General features: G+C 41.9%; 1 protein-coding gene across 1 annotated transcript; it reads left to right on the top strand.

Moving 5' to 3' along the window:
* The first annotated feature begins 284 nt into the window (after positions 1–284).
* LOC128444987 (disintegrin and metalloproteinase domain-containing protein 10) lies at positions 285–13244 on the top strand. Its single transcript, XM_053427721.1, has 16 exons — positions 285–471; positions 3722–3872; positions 5179–5297; positions 5480–5638; positions 6152–6252; positions 7302–7451; positions 8228–8320; positions 8414–8597; positions 8842–9005; positions 9120–9303; positions 10467–10617; positions 10717–10900; positions 11011–11119; positions 11229–11449; positions 11555–11681; positions 13048–13244. The coding sequence occupies exons 1-16, from the start codon at positions 405–407 to the stop codon at positions 13242–13244; spliced, it is 2361 nt and encodes a 786-aa protein (XP_053283696.1). The 5' UTR covers positions 285–404.
* The last annotated feature ends 7561 nt before the right edge of the window (positions 13245–20805 follow it).

Below are 20805 nucleotides of genomic sequence, written 5' to 3'. Positions count from 1 at the left end.
AGTATTTAAATATAAACTAAAGATTCTAGATTAAAGAAAACAACAATTCTTACAATTTAGATGAAACATACTCGTGAAAACATCAGTAGGATTATTTTATATTCTATCTCTACAATAGATCCCTTTGGTAATCACTTTGGTTTCCTCATTTTGAAAGTGTCTGTAAGGATGGGAGAAGACACATACATTGCGTTACATCCTGGTTTGCAGTCCTGGGTCGTGAACGCGCTTTGGGGGAAGGGATGGCAGGTTGCTGTGCGTGTGACGTCAGAGCGTAGGAGAGAGAGAGAGAGAGGGAGAGAGAGAGAGAGGGAGGCGATGAGAGGAAGCTGCAATAAACACACAGGGCGTCTGCGCCTCCCTAAGTAGGACAATAAAGTGAGGACGGCATCAATACTCTAACAATGGATTTATCAGACATGCTTCTTCTCAAAGTTTTCCTCTTCGCCTGCTTACTGAACTACAGCCAAGGTGAGTGAGACATGTCCGGGGAGAAGGTCCGGGGCGCCGCGCTGCCTCGGTTCGGCAGAGAGGAGCAGAAAGGGCTGGTGTAGCAGCCGTTAGCTTCGGGAGGGCTCCGCGCGGCCTGCGTGTTGTCAACAGAACTGCGCCCTTTTCTCACTTCCAGCGGACGAACCGGGCGCAGCGCAGGAGCCGAGCCGGATCCGCGCAGTTCGGTGAAATGAAGCGACGTCGCCGGGTTGTCTGCGCGTGTTGTCACGGTTTTTACTGTCGGGCTTGGCCTCGGTTTTGTTGTTATCGTGCGAACAGCGCCGACAGCCATTGTTATGAGAAGATGGAGATGCCGACTCGGCTAGCGGTCCGTTAGCTTTGGGCTAGCTAGCGCTTTAGCCGCTAACGTTGACAATATGGTGAAAACAGCCCGTTTAGCCCCCGACATTGTGTTACCCGAGCTGGGCTGCAGGTAACACGTTACATGTAATGAGTTTATATGTTTAGTGGCATACTTGTAGTGTCTGTGTAGCTGCCGGTCAGTGTTGTTCTGTTCGGGCTTACACTGTTAGCCGCAGTGTTAGCTGAACAGAGATAATGTAAATTATCCTGTTTTATAGGAATGCAGTTGTTGTACTTTTGACACTATACAGCCTGCACATTGGTGTAACAATCTAGTGCAATGAATTGAATTAAATGAGCTCTGTTACTGTTATGCACAATGATGTGTCAGTCACTCAGCAGTTCCCCGTTTAGTTTAGTTTAGTTCGTTCATTTCAGTGTAATCCTAAAACAAAACTAGACCTTTATACTTGTTTACATTACCTCAACGAAATCAGGAGCAGGAAGGAAGTCAAGTCTTGTATTACCGTCCCATGTCATGTAAATAACATAGATACACATGACATCCCATTTGATTACCTTTCTTTTCACAAATCCCGTAGGAAATCAATCGTACCTTAATCGATAGACACCATCATAACATAAATGTCACCCAGTAATGTATTACATGTTTATTTTTCACCCTAAATTGGAGCCATTGTCAAACTGTTAATAGAAGCAATTAGTTTGCTAACATTTGATCAATCTCTTGTAGGTAAAGACTTTATGTGGGATATATTATATTAGCCACATTATTATATAACTCTGCTGTATTTTGTAGGTTTGTAAGTATTTCTGATGGTTTCGTATGATGGCAGAACTGTAAGACTCTGTAATTCTTGCTCAGTGTTTATGGTCTGATCTGATGTAGGCCCGGAGGAATTAAGATACTTCTGAATAGTCGTGGCCTTTACTTCTCATAGTCACCTCAATGAAAAATTCAATGTTAGCACCTAAATATTTCATAATGCCCATGACTGGAGAAGAAGCTGAAGCTTGGTCTACTCACCCACCTTTGTTACATTCTTACCCTGAAAGCTGTAATTTATGGCCCAGTGGTCGGACATAATTACCTGTCACATAGTACTAATTACATAAACTGGTTTTACTGAAAATACTTCCTTTTGGGTTTCATTCTATGGGGGCAAAGATCTAAGTATAAGCAACTTCCTAAAGGCCTGGTGGAGTTTGACAGAAGGCTTGTGAGGCAGTTGGTGAAATGGGTGGAGGTGCTGGAGAATCTCTCTCCTTCGATCCCGCCACCCACTCCTCTGGTGGCAAAATAATGATGCTGCTCCGCAGGGGGCAGTTGTTTAGGGCAGCTCCAAAACTGGCATCCATTTGACTTAAACAGATTTAGCTGAAATTTTAAACATAGACCATGCTGATTTGCTGTCAGTTTCCATCTTTCTAATCTTGCCTGTCAAATATCTGTCAGATCATCCATCTTTTTGAGCACCTCAGTTATCTTTACATGTACCATGCCCCAGTCAATTACTCTAAGACAAAACATACTTTGAAGATTCAAATCAAATGATTGCTTTAACTATATTCAGTTTAATATGATGAACCTCTTGACTTGAACGCAAGTGTTTTATCCCTGATATTTGGTCATGTATTGTGTATATTTTTTTTTTGAGTATGTAAAGTAAATTAATTCAAATCATAGAACAAATGAGACCTTGATCTGACCTGGTATAAAGTTCCATCCTGAGGGATATGATCACACAAGCTACAGCTTCATAATGAACCAAAAGTATTTGAAAAATGTTCAGTGTTTTTCCCAATACACTGAATAATCAGTGATAATTCTAGAAATTCTAGATCTTCCCTCCATCAGAAGATTAAAGGACCTCCAACAAAAACACATATTTCCCTCACTTTACCTTTTCATTGGACCCTAGCTCCCCTCTCCCACATCCACAAACACACACACATCCCTCTCTAGTAATCGAATTATGAACTGAATGGAATATTATATACAAACAGTTTTTTTCTGAACACTCTCCCCACACCCAGAATCTCACTCTACGTCTGAACTCGCACTGTACTCACCATGAACTCTTAATGGAAACTCCTTTTATATGTTTATTTAATGAACGGTTAATTGTTCTTATTTGGAAATTAATTTGTTTGCTATTGATTACTGGATATTTACCTATTTGATTTGATTGTTAACTTGATTGAATAATTCAATTGAATTAACCGAAGTTGATTTATTTTTCTTTGATGCCTTTTGTAGTTCAGTAAATAAGCTATCCGGGTTAACTCTCCTACCGGGAAATATTTACATTTTTGGCAGGTAAAGAAGCCCTGTCTGTTTAGGAATTATTTAATTTAGCAAACCTACGCTACACACTATAATATCAGCACTGACTGCCACATATTTCATTTTTTTTTTTACTGTTTCTCGATTCACTTTTTTAAAGATGTGTTTAGTGCATTGATTTATTCGACTCCGCTTGACTACACTGACTCTCTTTCACACACACACACACTTGCTCGCACACCCTAAAAACACCCAAACACATTGGAGGTAGCCCCATCTCTATAGTCAGAATGGATAATAATGACATCATTTGGGTTTTGTGGACAGAAAGGATGTGCATGTTTATTTCCATACAGGGTGGGGAAGTGGAATCCGATTACAAGCAGTCACAGGAGACACTTTCAGGAAGGGTTTTGATTCCAGGTGTGAACAGTCAAACTTAGAGGGGTCCCTTTGGGATCGGGTCTCTCAGGCCCGATTTTAATACCAGGTCTGAGCAGGACCAGAAAGATCCATTTCTGAAATTCTGGAAAAGTATGTCGTCCACAAAAGTTTATTAGCCTTGCATTGTCCTTGCTTCTTGTTGTTAACAACAGTCCCTCTGTTCTTTTCAAACAGGACACTACAGAAACCCCCTGAACAAGTACATCCATCACTATGAAGGTCTGTCCTACGACACAGAGCTTGTGCATAGCAAGCATCAGAGGGCCAAGAGAGCGCTCACCCATGAAGACAAGTTCCTCCATTTAGATTTTCATGCCCATGGAAGGTTTGTCAAGATTGTTTTTTGCAGATATTAACCTAAAGGGAAATTAAACAGCATCTCTGTCTATTTTGATGTCACCTCGTCTATCTCCTTGTTTACCTGTCTGTTTACCTTGCATTGCTCATCCCATAAGTCTACATGCTTTATGATTAAAGATGGACGTCAGCTGTAACAGAGATCTGCAGAATTATTAAATGTTTTTGACATTTACTCCTGTTTTATGAAATCATAGACCTGGTCAGGAGCATCGCTTTGACTCTGGTGACAGTGGATTTAGTCCGGTTGAGGTTCCCTCGAGCTATAGTAGGGGATGGCTTGATGGACTCCTGAAGTCCTTATCATGGTTCCTCGTCCAGCCTTTTGAAGAGGTGGTGTTTGATAGAAAGTGCCCACTCTCTCCATGACAAAGTCAAGACCATCTGGCTAGGATCTTGGCAGAGGCTGTTTATCACCCTGCCTGTAGAAGAGCCTGCTGTTCCTAAACTCCGATGGTGCTTTATAGGGAAGACAACGATAAGAGCTGAGCAAACAGGCACAGAAGAAATCTCTTCCTTTTGAAAAGTGTGTCAGCTCCTTTTCCCTTTGACTTTGTGGATAAGCTAGACATGCAACCCCAATTCTTTGCTGCGCTATTCTTTGCCTGATTTGAACAAAATGTTCAAATATGGCTGAAATAGCTGTTATTTTGCTGCTTTGTTTGTATACCTTGCATTTTCACCCTGAAGTCATAACAAAACATCTGTGACTCAATAGCTACTGCTCACATATAAGGGCACGATTTATGTGTATATTCATCATGTTAAGTTTCAGCATATTTTGCTGATCTAAAGCCCTCTGTTTTCCTCCAATTAATGTAGGGACTGTGCACTAACCTGCACACAACACAAGCACACAATGATAGCTCTGTGTAGATGTTACATGAAACCCAAGGTTTACTATAACATCTTTGTTTCCCTTCCTTATGTTCGATCAACAAAAACAGCATTGTTTCAATTTGTCCTTATTTTCTCTTCCCTTCCCTAAAGGATAAAGACTAGTTTCCTCTACCGCTTGGAAAAGAGCTTAGATACCAAACCATGCCCTTGCTTTCACCCTTCTCCTCACTTTTTTCATTTCCTTTTTACTTTTTCTCAAGGGCTTGCGAAATATTGCTTACCCCCCCAAAGTGAAGCCAAATTCAGATCCACACCCAAATCCATGGGCTCACACTGCTGAATATGAATATGGCATGAATTAATCAGGAGACAGTTTTTTGGACATCAAACAACCAGTTTCACCGTATTGTATATTTTTATGTCTTTGATTTTAGGCATTTTAATTTACGGATGAAGAGGGACACCACCTTGTTTTCCCCAGATTTAAAGGTAGATGTTTCAGGAGAAGAGATTCCTTATGATACGGCTCATATCTACACTGGAGAAATCTACGGTGAGGCTTCCTTTAACCCCCTTGTTTTAATGTGTTTAATAAAGTAAAAGCAAAGTGCAAAGCATCAATTCAGTCCTAGGCCTTTTGTTTTATACGATTTTTTTTTTTTTTTTTTAATGTTTTTGTTAATGGTTGGATCTTGTGTAATCAACGCCCATACCTTTTGTTATTTTGATTCCCAGGAGAGAAAGGTACCCTAACTCATGGCTCCATTGTGGATGGTAAGTTCGAGGGCTTCATTCAGAGCTACCAGGGCAACTACTACGTGGAGCCTGCAGAGAGATACTTGGAAGGCAAAGATGTGCCTTTCCACTCTGTCATTTACCACGAAGACGACATACGTAAGTTTCCAGCAAGTTCAGTCTCAGAAATGCTATGACAGTCTGAATGCACGTATATATAAATGTGTGGTCGGGAAAGTGCGGGGGTTGGAGCCGTGGAGCTGATGGAGGCTGACTGGTATAAATCACCTCCCAGGGAGTAAAGATACCTGAGGTGCTCATTAGATGAGTAATACGATCCTTCTCTTGGGCTGCTAGCTCATTTACACAGGCTTTACAATGTTGGTACTGCTAGTGAGCACCAAAGACACTTCACTACCCTGGCACCCTGTAATTTCAAATCATCTGTGTACATATAGTTTGTGGCTGAGGGGCAAATTAAATGTGAATAGAATCACTAATGAGGGAGACAGGGAAGTAACAGCTAACACCGCAAAGCTAGGCTCAAGTGGCGTGTAAGTACATCCATTAGCTGATCATAAATAGTGCCAGAAATAGAGTGACTCAGGGGGTTAAGTAGCTAACATTGTCTCCCATAATCCTCATAGTGTTGTGTCTGCCTCTCTCAATCAGACTACCCGCACAAGTACGGCCCAGAAGGAGGCTGTGCTGATAGCTCAGTGTTTGATAGGATGAAGAAGTACCAAACATCTGCCATGGAGGAGCCACCCAAGGTGAAACTTCAACACACACCACAATTAACCCTCACAGTTAAAGAAAGACATTTCTTTTAGCTATCCGGCTCCAGAGATACCGATAGACTTTTTTTAGTGTCTCTGTGCAATTTGAATTAACATTGACTGGTGGGAATAGCCAATCTCTACTTAATTAATGGTTGTCAACATGATTAATGAGGAGCTCATTAATCCACCAGGAAAAGAGTCGATCTTTGCTGAATGTTTTTGACTTTCTCATTCTAAAGTGGAGTTGCACACATTAACTCCTGGTTTTATTTTCATCAAAGAATTCACATGGAAATATTTTACATTCAATTCCAAATAAAGTCCCAAAAAAATGTGACTCGAGTCACAGTTAACTCTTGTTATCCTAATAATATTTTCGCAACAAACGAATAGACACAGAATCAACACATGTGTTGAAGCAGCAAGGTTTTGTTCAGAATTATTTTTAGTAAAAATCTAATTCAAATGACCTGCTGCTTTGTATTTTCTGCTGCTCTTTCTTAAAATTTTAATAACTTTAATGAATTGCATAGCTAAGTTTTTTTGGAACGCTGTTTAGATATTTTTTCTGATCACATCCACTCAGATAAGTCCAAGTATTTTATTTTTATCACTGGTTATTTATTTTTACTGTCAGATGCTTGACTCTGTAGTACATTACTGTAATGTTAATACAGGAGAGACGCAAACTGGAGCTTCTTAAAGCTGCACACGTCACAAGAGAAGCACTCTCCAGTTGTCACTTTGAGTTTATAAAAGAGACATTTCCCCAAAAGTAAAAATAAATATCTTTCATTTAAATGGAAGGCAAGTTTGCTTTCGGTCTTATTATTCCTTCTAATTTCCCCGCTCTCCGCGTGTGACATGAAAAGTACATTTTCCTCAGCCCAGTTGCAGTCTATGAACATACTGCAGCTGAAAACCACAGCCTAAAAATACCATTCATTATTTATTTATCGACTGTTTGGTGGAAAATGTTATATATATGTTTTATTTAACTGTCTGTTTCCTGTTCTCCTCTCCTGTTCTGCTCACACCAGGAGCTCCACTCTGAGGCGGGTTTTAATGAACCTGTACTGCTGAGGAAGAGGAGGATGGCGCAGGCTGAGAAAAACACCTGCCAGCTTTTCATTCAAACCGACCACCTCTTCTTCAAGTACTACAAGACCAGAGAGGCTGTCATTGCTCAGGTAACACTCAGTCAGCGTCAGTCACTTGAGTCTTGCCACTGCGGGGCTGGAAAAATGAGATCTACAAAGCGAGTATGAAAGAATATCATCCGCAGAGATGATTTTTAATAATCCAAAATTTGGCTGCGTAGCATCAGAATAATAAACCCTCCACCAGTGGTAAATCATAACACTTAATAACCTTAAATAAATGTCAAGAGCCATGGCCAAATAAATGTTCACAGAGTTACAGTTAGAGGTGAACATATTATATATATTTTTTAGAGATGCTAAATTTATTTTTTAGATACAAAGTACAGTTTCTTTTCTATATGCTAAGCAAAGCTAACCACCTGTTTTTTTTTTTTTACTGAACAGTAACAGATTGGTATCAACCTCACTGAAGACACGGCAAGAAAGCCAATAACAGTATTTATCAACTTGTCAAACTATTCCTCTACGTTAATTGGCAACTTAAAAAAATCGAGAGTGTAACTCGCCTCTAGCACAATGTCAGCTGGGATAGACTCCAGTACCCCTGTGACCCTGAATGAATAAGCAGCAGAATTAATGAGTGGATAGTTGATAATATTAGTTAGTCCACTGATGCTGCACAGAGTACAGTGAAAGCTTGTTTACTTAGCTCTTTACACACTTACTGTACATATGGCGTTCTTTCATAGTAAGTTATCACACATCAAAGGCTGCATCCGACAGTGAGACGTGTGATTTGTTTCATCACAGTCAAAGCTTCTTTTTTTTTTTTTTAAAGTTTTGTGAAACCTTTTAAATTTCAGATCTCCAGTCACGTCAAGGCCATTGATGCCATTTACCAGGGCACTGACTTTATGGGCATCCGCAACATCAGCTTCATGGTGAAAAGGATCAGGGTAAGTGAAGAATTGGGAACTGATCTAAAGTTTATATTTTACATACAGTCACTGTCTCTTTTTTTTTTACATTGTCCTCCTCGCCCTTCACAGATCAACACCACCAATGTCGATAGGGACAGGTCTAACCCATTCCGCTTTTCCAACATCGGTGTGGAGAAGTTCCTGGAGCTCAACTCTGAGCAGAACCATGACGACTACTGCCTCGCTTACGTTTTCACCGACAGAGACTTTGACGACGGAGTGCTGGGCCTGGCCTGGGTGGGAGCCCCCTCAGGTACTGGAAGACAGTGCATCATCAGTGATCTGAAACTGTAAAATTCGGTTCCGTTTTCACATTCGCTGTACTGGGTTGTAGGCCCATTATCACCAAACCTTGCTTATATGTTAGATCATTCGAGGAAAGAATAATGAATAATTGCCCTGACAAAAAACTGATTTTCTTCTCTAATGAACAAGATCCTTAATTTTTGTAGCTGTGGTTTGGAAGGTTTGTTCCAACCTGTGCTTTTGCTTCTTAGGGAGCTCTGGAGGCATCTGTGAAAAAAGCAAGCTCTACTCGGATGGAAAAAAGAAATCTCTCAACACTGGTATAATCACTGTACAGAACTATGCCTCCCACGTACCTCCCAAAGTCTCCCATATCACTTTTGCGCATGAAGTAGGACACAACTTTGGCTCCCCGGTGAGTTACTCAGATGTTCCACATTTATACACAGTGAGATTTACTAGGGGCTTGTTTATTTTATCCTTTGTTCTTTTAACCTCTGATATTTTTTTCCCCTTTCTTAACTCTCAGCACGACTCTGGATCTGAGTGTACCCCAGGGGAATCCAAGAGCCAAGACAAGAAGGAGAAGGGCAATTATATCATGTATGCAAGAGCCACATCAGGAGATAAGCTCAACAACAATAAGTTCTCCATCTGTAGCGTTCGCAACATCAGCCAGGTGCTGGAGAAAAAGAGAAGCAACTGCTTTGTTGGTACGTTTTACCTTTTTCTTTTTACTTTCAATTTAACTGTCTACTGAGACATGTTTCAGATTCTTCACCTTTCTAATTAGTGTGGGAGGTTTTTAACCAGATGAAGGCTGAAGATTAAATCAATGTAACTCAGAAAGCACCTTCTGTCGGCTTTGAAAAGCATATTGGCATTAGTATACTTTTTCACGAGTAGCATTGGGAAGATTGCATTAGGTCAGGTTCAATTATACTGTCCACAAAGCGATAAATCATCTTTGGCCCCACAGAAAAACAACAACATAGATTACAAATAAATACACCATTAGATAAACAGTAAGGGGGAGAAGTCGAGGTTTAATCACAGACAGTTAAATATATTTAAGCTTTTTTCTAGAACCCGACCAATGAGTTTGGCCGATATGATCTTTTCCCAACCTTTACATACATTTCTTAGTTAAATTCAACTGTAAAATACCGAGCCTGTTTTACTAAAAAAGATCACAATCTGCATCATCCCCAAAACATCCACATTGGTCGTTAATTTATTTTTAACTATCTATCTTTTGTCGTGTGTCACTTAAATCAACTTTCAAAGAGCAACATAAAAACCTGGGGCTGAAGTGTCCCCATGCTTTTATAGACTTTCATCCTGTAGTGTCCTTGAAAGCACTCAGTCATTTGGCTGAGGCTTTTGAGAAAAAAGCCTCAGCCAAATGACATTTAATGTGATTTCATTGGTTAGTTCTATACATGTAGTCTCAAGCAAATCGTTCTTGGCTGATGATGGAAAATATTACACTTTACAATCAGACTGGGTAAAAAACGATAGAATTTGTGAACTTGGACAATGCATGGAGAGCTGGGGGAGATGGCGGGGTGCGTTCAGTTATTTCGATTGACACAGAGGTGAGCCTTAAATTACTCACAGAGCCGTAAAAACGGTAACAAATACCTTTTTTGTATATGAAAAGACACAAAGTGAACACTGTAGGCAGACTACCTGATCACTTTAACCAAATTATTTAAAGATTTATTTCCCCATTACTGCAGCAACGTTTACTTGCAACAATTTTCCTTTGCATTGGCTTTTGTAATAAATAGTTTGTCTCTGTGCAGAAAGTAAAAGTTGTAAAGAAAGCTTTTTGCGGCCCAGGCTCAGTGTTTATTCTTCCTTCTCTAAACAGAGTCTGGTCAGCCCATATGTGGTAACGGTCTGGTGGAGCCAGGAGAGGAGTGTGACTGCGGCTACAGTGATCAGTGCAAGGACCAGTGCTGCTACGATGCCAACCAGGCCGATAACAAGAAGTGCAAGAAAAAGCCGAACAAAGTTTGCAGGTAGACCCGGACGCTATTTCTCTCCGAATTGTGTTGGTGTTTCGTAGGGAAGTTTGTTTGTGACCCCTCACGACTCAACACGTGTCTCTCTCCCACCAGTCCCAGTCAAGGTCCTTGTTGTACGCAAGAGTGCTCTTACAAGGGTCGTAACGACAAGTGCAGAGAGGAGTCCGAGTGCGCTCACCAGGGCATGTGCAACGGAGTCAGTCCTCAGTGCCCAACGTCCGAGCCCAAAGCCAACTTCACTGCCTGCCACGGAGAGACACAAGTCTGCCTCAACGGGGTCAGTAGCCAGAGGCTTTACACTCGAACAAAGTGGTTGTCATAGCATTGTCACATTCAAAGCAGCCATTGCCTGATCTCACCTGTCCTCACGCTCCCCCCCCCCGACAGGGCTGCTCCGGTTCCATCTGTGAAAAGTATGGGCTCGAGGCGTGCACCTGTGCCAGCCAAGATGGCAAGGACGAAACGGAGCTCTGCCACGTGTGCTGCATGGAGAAGAGTGAGTCACTTACCCTTTTTTCTCAGCTTCATAACTATTTTTTTCTTCTGCTTTAGATTAGGTCTTTGTCATTCCAATAGTTTTGACTGTCTGCGATGTCTCTCCCCAGTGAATCCTAACACGTGCAGCAGCACCGGATCAGAAAAACTGTCTCGTTTCTTCAACAAGAAGGTGACCACCCTCCCAGCCGGCTCGCCTTGCAACGACTTCAAGGGTTACTGTGACGTGTTCATGAAATGTCGTCTGGTGGATGCAGACGGGCCGCTCGCCAGGCTAAAGAAGGCCATCTTCAACCCTGAGCTCTATGAGAACATTGCAGAGTGGATTGTGGTATGTGTTGACCTCTTGACTAGGATTCTGATCAGTTATTAGTTATTATTACATGAAGTGTTTTTCTATCGATTTGTGTTTGACTTAGTTCCTTCTCTTCTCCAGGCTCATTGGTGGGCAGTGTTGTTGATGGGCATTGCCCTCATCATGCTGATGGCTGGATTTATTAAGATCTGCAGTGTGCACACACCGAGCAGTAATCCCAAACTCCCCCCTCCCAAACCACTTCCAGGTGAGTTGAGAAGTTCACAAAGAAAGTTTCAAAGCCTCATCTGAGGGAAACGGGCTCATCGACTGAGTAATGAGATTTATGAGTCTGTATTTGTCATCACTTGCCGAAGCACCATACTGAGCAAAGGTTTATTTTTTCACTTATTAAAAAAGAATTCTCATTAGACTGTTAGGATATTTCAGCAAATAGAAAGATTGTGCAAAAATACACATACTTATAAAGCCGCCAGGTTAGGATTTAATGCAAAATAGTCATTAGATAAAGTCATTCATGTATTTAATATTTAAAACTGTTATGTGCATATAGACACTATGGATATTGCAATGGATTAAGCTCAAGTATTAAAAAGGTCACAATTTAGATAGAATATCCAGTGTCACAATGGGTGCTTGTGCAGCAAGTGACGATTGTGTCGCTGATCTGTTGTCTTGCGCAAATCTGTTGTCCACACAGGGAGCGCGTCTGCTGCGGAACTGCTGCATTATATGTTTTACAAAAGGTTTGCTGTTGCAAATGCCCATAGATAATAGGATTTCTAACATGATATTGTAATGATAATGGTCTGTATTTATATGGCGCTTTTCTAGTCTTGATGACCACTCAGAGCACTTTACTGTAGAGTTTCTCGCATTCACACACACATTCATACAGTGCATCTATGGGCAGCACCTTTTTTCGATGAGGGGCAACTTGGGGTTCAGTATCTTGCCCAAGGACACTTCGGCATTCAGAAGGGGAAGACCTGGATTGAATCACTGACCTGGTTAGAGGACTACCACTAACATCCCCCACAGCCGGCCTACTCCACTTGTACTTTTTTACTCACATTTTGTTTGGACAGAAAAAGGTTTAGGAAGCGTTTGGTCAGTTATAATCAATGGTATTTATGTTGGTGACATATTTGACAGATATAGACATTGAAACGGTGGTGAGAGATCATCACGACTCACACTCACCAAAATGAAAAGCAAGACATTCTGCGACAAACTTACGCTAACTCACAAATGTACTGCAGCCCGGCTGTTATACTTGATATCAAATGGAGCAAAAGTTTCCCAAAGAAGAAACCCAATTCGATGTGATTGTACAGGCTAAATGCAGCTTTGTTATCAAAATCAAGTTTGCGTTCAAAGACTGCAAATTTCAGCAATGGTTTTCTGTATTTGTTCTATAGTAGAAGTCTTCGTACCACATATGTAACCTTTACAAGTCACAAATTCCTCCATTTGCTTTGGAAACACTGATGTAAAGATCTTGAGTTTATCGAAAGAAGAATGATACACAAAGATTTAGTTGTTTTTTTTTATTGCTGTAGATCGATTAGTCTGTCTCTTAACAAGCTCACTTTGAACCTTTCTCCCGACAGGCACTTTGAAGAGGCGGCGAGCGCAGCAGCAAGCTAACTCCCAGGTGCAGCACCAGTCTCAGCACGCCCACCCGCACGGCCACGCCGGGCACGGGGCCCAGCGGCAGCCGGCGAGGCAGCCAGCGAGACAGCCGCAGCCCCAGAGGCACCACCGTCAGCCCAGAGAGAACTATCAGATGGGCCAGATGAGACGCTGATGCCCTGTGGACACAGCCCCCCCCCCCACCCCGCCCCACCCACACACCTCCCCCCAATGCCTTGGCTCCTCCTTGTGCCTACAGTGGGAAACAAAAGCGTCACTCCATCCAAAGAAAAAGCCTGACATGGTTGTTAGTCACCACCATATCCTCCATCTACAGACAAAACGGACACGTGGAAAAGAGAAAACACTATCTAGCAACTCAATTGGCTCTTTGTGGAGTTGACTCGACCATCAGCCATTTCCAATGCAGTGCGATCTAGCATCTCCACTTTTTTTTCTTTTTTCTTTCTTTCTTTTTTTTGAAGGAGTGCCAAGGAGTTAAGGAATAATGTGTAGCTTTAGTACATTCTGTGACGTGTTTTATTTTAATTTTAATTTTTTCATTTCTTTTTCCGTTCTATTGCAACGTCTTTTTTAGAGTGACACACCCGTGGCTGCTGGTAAATTGTTCTGTGCTTTTATTTTGACACTCAAGCCAGAAATGAGAGACACTCTGAGAGGATTTGCGGCACTTTTTGTGATTTACACATGTCAAACGGCAAAAGACACAGGCTCCGGTCTCCTGTGCAGACAGTCTTCTGCATGTGACTGTACATATTTAGTGTATCATAAGTGAAAACAAACTATTTCTTCTACTGTAAATGTGTACTTCTTCACTTTTATTTCTTTTTATTGTTTTGGTTAGTGCTCTCAGGACTCTTTAACACATGAATGAAGGGTCGATGGCTGTGGGGAGTTCCTTGGATGCCGCTGCCGAGGATTTGAGGCCGTCGAGTTCTCTCCGGCGTCGTCCAGTCAGGTGGAGCTCCCTCACGTTTCGATTGTGGAAGTTTCAGATTTGAACAACAAGGCCACCATATCCCCCATTCCAGGCCTTGTCTGTTTAAGGTCCCCTTTTCTCCATCTTTTATTTTTTATTTTTTTAACTGTCTTGCTAACATCACATTTTTCTCATGTCGCATAACAAGCTAGATGAGGTTTGGAATCACGGGAACAGAAAGGGAAGGTACACCTTATTATTGTCTTTACTGTTTTTGATGAAGAAGAACGAATAACCACTAAATGAAGCTAAAGAGGATTCTACCTGTTCAGCTATATTAAAACAAGGGAAAATGAAGACTGCTTAGTTTAGAAATGAGAGTGTATCATGTTTCAGAGTTAGCTTACGTGGGTGTGGAAGTAAATTGAAAAATGACTCCGGTGTGGATGTACAAAAAAAAAAAAATGTAAGATGAAAAACATTCTATTATTCTTCAAGATAGCGAATCTAAGAACTTTTCAATGTGGGCATGCAGACACATTTATTAAATGTGACTATTAATTGACCAAGGTCTGTAATGTTTGTATGTCACTCAACACTATTTACTTTGACAAATATTAATGTTAGTCTTAAAACCAAGTGGAAGGAGCCGTGTATCGCAGCATTGTTGTCACATTATTCACTAACACATTCCTCTGTGTGTTCACTAGATTCACAGGAGACGAGCAGCTGTTATGTTTTTGTTTTCTTTTAAAAACTCACTTGCAGTTTTCTCCTGGTCACATCGCGTCATGGACTGAATCCCATTACGAGCCCGTGAGCGCAGGCCCTAATGTGAGTTTACATCAGCGTGCCATAAAACTTTATAAAAGCTGATTTTTGCGCACAGGAAGCATCTGTCAAGGTTTCTGGAGACACTTTAAATGGAAGAAATTAAGAAGATGTGATTGTTTCTGTGGGAGGAGGTGTTTTCTTCTTCCTCTCGGTGCAGGAAGTGGATCCGGGAAAAGCTTTCGAAACCAGTGGAGAGGATGTGATAAATCTGGTCATGATCCATTATGCAGAATCTCGTGATTTATTTATGATGCAAATGTTTTACACACCAAAAATAATTTGGCGTGTGGATTTGCACAAGCATTCAAATGCAGGGCTTTGCATTATACATTTCTGCTCGGACTTGGCGTCATCCTTATTATTTTTCAATGCATGCACTGCGAATCTGAAATAACATCGATCACCACGGTCCTGATGGTCGTAGTAATCATAAGCGTGCTCTGAAGGGGGACATGAAAAAACTGTGTCTCGCCGTTCCATTCATTTCACATGGCAGGTGAATCAGGCAGGTCGGCTGTTGCTACAACTCTTAACGTCTGTACAAAATGGAGCTCTTTTTAAATTTCACCGTCTAGGCTGCGCCGCGCCCATTGAGCCTAGAAAACCCTACGTGTAAAACTTGTACAGTACTTCGGAAAAATTTGGATTTCATTTGAAGATGAAAAACGACATTTTGATACATCAGTTTCATTTTTTTGTATTTCTAATTCCAGAGTAAATTGTTCAAAGATGTTCATATGTGACAAACTCTCCTAAGTTATTTATGTTCTTTCTATGTGCTAGTTGAACTGGTTTGCTTACGATGATACTTTTTCTCCACCGTCATCAATGGGGAAAAAAACAAATTCAGTGTGATGGAGTCAATGTTACATTCTCATTTTTGTCTTCGTTATCCTGTGGCATGGTATGGGTAGACGAGCAGAAGAAATAATGCCTGTAAATTTACTTTTTCTTTTTAATTTCGTAGTCTTGCTAAAGTTTTTAGATAAACGTGCACTGAAAATGTCCAAATTGAGTTGAAATGTGGTAGGTGATGTAGGCCGAAAGAACACAAGATTAAAAAGTAATACTACTGTCTGATTTTAATGTTCACTGTGTTTTATACAGTATCGGAAATTTTTGTTCACTTTGAACATTTTTACTAAAAAAAAAAAAAAAAATCAAATTGTATTGTGCAAAGAGATGTAATTTTTTGGAGTACTTGAAATGCATTAATTAAAAGAATCATTCAAAAATAAAATAGACCCCTGTTTACTGTCTGTAAAGTGTTCAGTCTTTGGTTTTCCTTGTTTGTTCGGTGCAGTTTTAGTCGTGTGTTCTGAGGTCTGATTTAACACAAGATCATGAATTAACAGCAGCTTGTGTTACAAACTGGTGTGAGCTTTTAAAGATGTGGACATTTTCACAGATGGGACCTTGTTGGATTTCAGTGTTTTTGGAACAAATTGGGATTAAAAGTTCAAATATTTCTCCTGCAATGATTTTGTCCGTCTATTTTGTAATTCATTTCTTTAATAAACACACATTGCCGAATCATAGTCAGTGCTGCTGTAGCTGAGAGTATGTGACAAGTTATATTGGAAAAGCATCTTCACACTGGAGTCTTTACAGGGATCATTTATCGAGGCGAATGTTCATGTCTCTGAAATAAAAATAAATCTCTCTGCAGAGATCAGATTGTACAGGTTCTTTGTATTATTTTATTTTTTTACTGAAATATGTGTATGTTGCAATTCCCCAACGTTAGTGATATGGAAATTCTCATCAATAATCAATTGGAAGATTAAAAGTGTTTATACAACATAACGTTTTGTTAGAAGTGGAATCAAATGTTAATGTGTTACGAAATTCTCAGTTTGTTTTTCTGTTTACCTCCACTAAGGAGGTCATGTTTTACACCTGTTTGCAGTGTTGTGCAAGTTCACACCTCTCATGAACAAGTTCAAAGTTCAGTTCATACAAGTAAACATGAATAGTTCACGTTTATAGTTAACCATTTAAATTCTGAGCTAGTTCATAGTTCAGTTAATTTCATAGTTTTAAGGTGGAAAGTGAGAATGAAAGACTTAACTTGTTAAAGAAAACCTTATCCATCACTACCCCTTGCCTTTACTGTCGGAATCTTTGTCAGACAGTGTGTAAAAATCCCTCTCTGCTTTCTCTTGCCATCTGTATATGAGACCGAGAGCTGTTGTCTTGCAGGTATGGCCTGCCCCTTTAAGGAAAGTTTGTAGTGTGTGACGTAGTGCACCTGGGTCTTGTGGGAGAAGACGCTTAAAGTGTGTGTATAACGAGAAGTAAAATGGCCGCATTCCAATTAAAGAAACATCTCCTCCTCCTTATTCATGGAGCGGTCCGGACGGCTGGTTACCGGCCAGACAGCGAGCCAAGATAACCAGTGACCGGGGCGGCTCCTGGTACAGGCGACATAGGAGACTGATTTATCATGGCGTGATACATGCAGTGTAAAACAATACATTAACGTCACACCATCATCCTCTAATAAAGCCTGAAACATGCTTCTGCGACTGCGGCTTTTCACGCCGCTGTGGCGCAAGACTTGTTGTCATTCATGCTTCCCCAACCGTTGCGCGTCTTACAAAGCAATTCCGCGCCAGAACACTAGGCGGAGTAATGCTTTTTGTCGAAGACGACCTGAGAGACGCCTTCCTTCTTCTTCATCGATTGTTTATTTACATAGCTACTGCGGCTCCTTGTAGCCTTTTTCAAGCGGACAAATACGCCAGTCAGTGACGGGTTATACAAGTGGACATACTTTCGGATCTCTTCTGCCAAACGCTCTTCTATTTGGTCCATATTCATTCTTCTAAATCTCCCGTTGTTTCTGCCTGTATTATGGGGCATGAAACCGGAAATATGGCTCCAGAAGGGATGTAGAGCAGACCAATCACAGCCTTGCGGGCTGAGTGAGCTTGCGGAGCTTTGCCGTAAATTTTTGAAAAGTGGGGCGACACCCGTCAGCATGTAAGACGGGATACATAAGCACGTAAAGCCTGAAACATGCTTCTGCGTTTTCACGGGCCCGTAAGCGCAAGAGCCCTTCCGGGTCCCTTACGTGCTTATGTATCCCAAATAACGTGCTGACGGGTGTCGCCCCACTTTTCTAAAATTTACGGCAAAGCTCCGCAAGCTCACTCAGCCCGCAAGGCTGTGATTGGTCTGCTCTACATCCCTTCTGGAGCTGCATTTCCGGTTTCATGCCCCATAATACAGGCAGAAACAACGGGAAATTTAGAAGAATGAATATGGACCAAATAGAAGAGCGTTTGGCAGAAGAGATCCGAAAGTATGTCCACTTGTATAACCCTTCACTGACTGGCGTATTTGTCCGCCTGAAAAAGGCTACAAGGAGCCGCAGTAGCTATGTAAATAAACAATCGATGAAGAAGAAAGAAGGCGTCTCTCAGGTCGTCTTCGACAAAAAGCATTAAGGCCAATGTATGCTTCTGCGTTTTGACGGACACGGACAGATAGGACCGCCCTCTCCAACGTGGAACGCCCTCTGCGTGCCTCTCCGAGGCTCCTCGGAGAGCTTTTCGTGCCGCGCTCATTTTTCTAACTATACGTCGAAATGACGGACAGCCCACGGATAGCACTTGGCTGTGATTGGTCCGCTAACGCCAGCATTTCGGAATGGAAACTTCCTGTTCCATTCCCTACATCACAATAAACCAAAATCACAACTACGACTCTATGATTAAAGTGTGTTAAGCCAGCGGCGTTGTCCGGCTGACGGTGGCTGGTTAGAGCACTTACAGCATGTGTGTACGGTCACATACGGTTATAACGAACTTTGATAACGGGGCTAGCGGGCTAGCCACCATGCTAACTGCGGTGGGAACAGCGCAAAAACCCGCTGACTTTAATCCCACGGCTGTCATGACACTGTTTCTCAAACACCGTCAGGTTAGAAGCAAACACTTGGTAGTAGCTAGTATCGGCTGTCAGTGCTGACTGTGTGTGGAAGCTGGGGGGAGCTAGCTGCCTCCGTGTAGCTTCAAGCTGTTGCAGCTGTTGAATTAGCAACGCAGTTTGGAAACAAGACCGGGGAACCGCTGCGCTAAGACACGATAACATAAGCATTTTGACCCGCTGGGTGTCACTTTATTCAGCAAAAACTGTCGCGTCATCAACATCCTTTTTCTGTTAGTTGCCATCGTTCACTGTGTGTGAGGAGCCGGGAGGACGTAAATAAACCAGTGTGGACTTCTTCTATATACCTCATGAGGTAGGCTTCTCTAAGCTCGACTTCCGTTTCGCCATCTACTGTTCTGGCGGTGAATTGTTTTCACAACAAAAAGGCTCGTAGAACTATAAATCAAAAAGGGTCCGTCCGATCCGTCCGTCCGTCATTCCGAAACGGACTCGGAGAAGCATACTGAGGCCTTTACTCCGCCTAGTGTTCTGGCGCGGAATTGCTTTGTAAGACGCGCAACGGTTGGGGAAGCATGAATGACAACGAGTCTTGCGCCACAGCGGCGTGAAAAGACGCAGACGCAGTCGCAGAAGCATGTTTCAGGCTTAAGGGACCCGGAAGGGCTCTTGCGCTTACGGGCCCGTGAAAACGCAGAAGCATGTTTCAGGCTTACCCCGGGGACGCACCGGAGGTAGAAGCGCTGCGAAAAGCGGTGCGACTCCTTTCTTTGCCCATCTTAAATACTTGGGCTGTTCGCACCGGCAGCGTAGTGCCGGGAAGAACCAGGAAGCGCCGCAGCCACACACACAAGCACATAATCTCCTGTGGGGGGTGGCGGCTACAGGCTTGCGTAGGTCAGTCACCTGTGAAGACCAGCATCATTTACCCCTGAACCAGCGCGGGGAAATGATGATGATGATGAAAAATGAAATATAAAAAAAATGAAATATAAAATGAAATATATAAAAAAATTAAATTAAATTAATCCTGCGCAGGAGCCCATTGCGCACATCCTGCGCAGGTGTCTATTGCGCACATTCTGTGCAGAAACCCACTGCGCACATTCTGCGCAGAACCCCGTTTTTTTTTTTAAATGAATTTAAATTAAGATAGTGTAAGATATTTTGCAATTAATAGGAGAAATTCTGCTAATTTTAAGAGTTCAGTATATTGCCAGTTTGAAAATGGCAGAGAGAGTGATTCGAACCTGGGTACTTGTTATTGAGGACCGAACGCTTTACGCTGTAGATGTTAGGATATATCTAATATTGTTTTTAGATGAATGATCTGTGATGAATGACGTGTCTCTCTGCAAGTGTTTGAGCTCTGGGAGGCGGCTCAGTGAATGATCCTTTATTTTGGTGAATTCCTGGATATTAGGCGGCAGTATATTTAACCTTAAGTACATGCAGTACGAGGGCGTCCACAGCAGAGGGAGCAGCTGCTGTGTGTGAGGCCAGTTGCCAGCACCAGCAAACACTCGTCTCTCGTCTGTTTCCATTAAAGAGTATTTTATCAATCGCTGACGACTTTCATTTGAGAACTAAAATACAATTGTTTCGTGGGCTCAGTGATACTGAATATTATTTGAGTAAAGTTGACAGAAAGTTATGTTGCTGCTTTAAACTTCAGCCCAAGGAAACACATCAACCATAATCCACATGTTCATCACACACTTCATCATTCACTGTTTATATTTATCGATGACTTTTTTCATCATGAGTGTGTGTGATGATGTAACAGCCACAGGAACGTGTGCGTGAGATAGTGGAAGCACGCGTTTGCACATGCAATGGAATGATGCCTGCCATTGATTTTCAATGCAGATCCTGAGCTGCAGTCGCTGGTTGTGTCATGAGCGAGCACTGTCACCCACAGCAGGGGGTTCGATACTTTCTGTGTAGTGCAGATGCAGGGTCCTGTTCCAGTGAGTTTATATTGTTGTCATTGCCCCTGCTGTGGTCAATTTTCCCACAATTCTCCACAAACTGTCGCCACTCTGTGCCTGAAAGCTGCATCCAGCCA

The sequence above is a fragment of the Pleuronectes platessa genome, chromosome 7 (assembly GCF_947347685.1).
Source record: "Pleuronectes platessa chromosome 7, fPlePla1.1, whole genome shotgun sequence".
NCBI classification, from domain to species: domain Eukaryota; kingdom Metazoa; phylum Chordata; class Actinopteri; order Pleuronectiformes; family Pleuronectidae; genus Pleuronectes; species Pleuronectes platessa.
The sequence above is the reverse complement of the archived record's forward strand: the minus strand, read 5'-3'. Positions and strand labels throughout refer to the sequence as shown.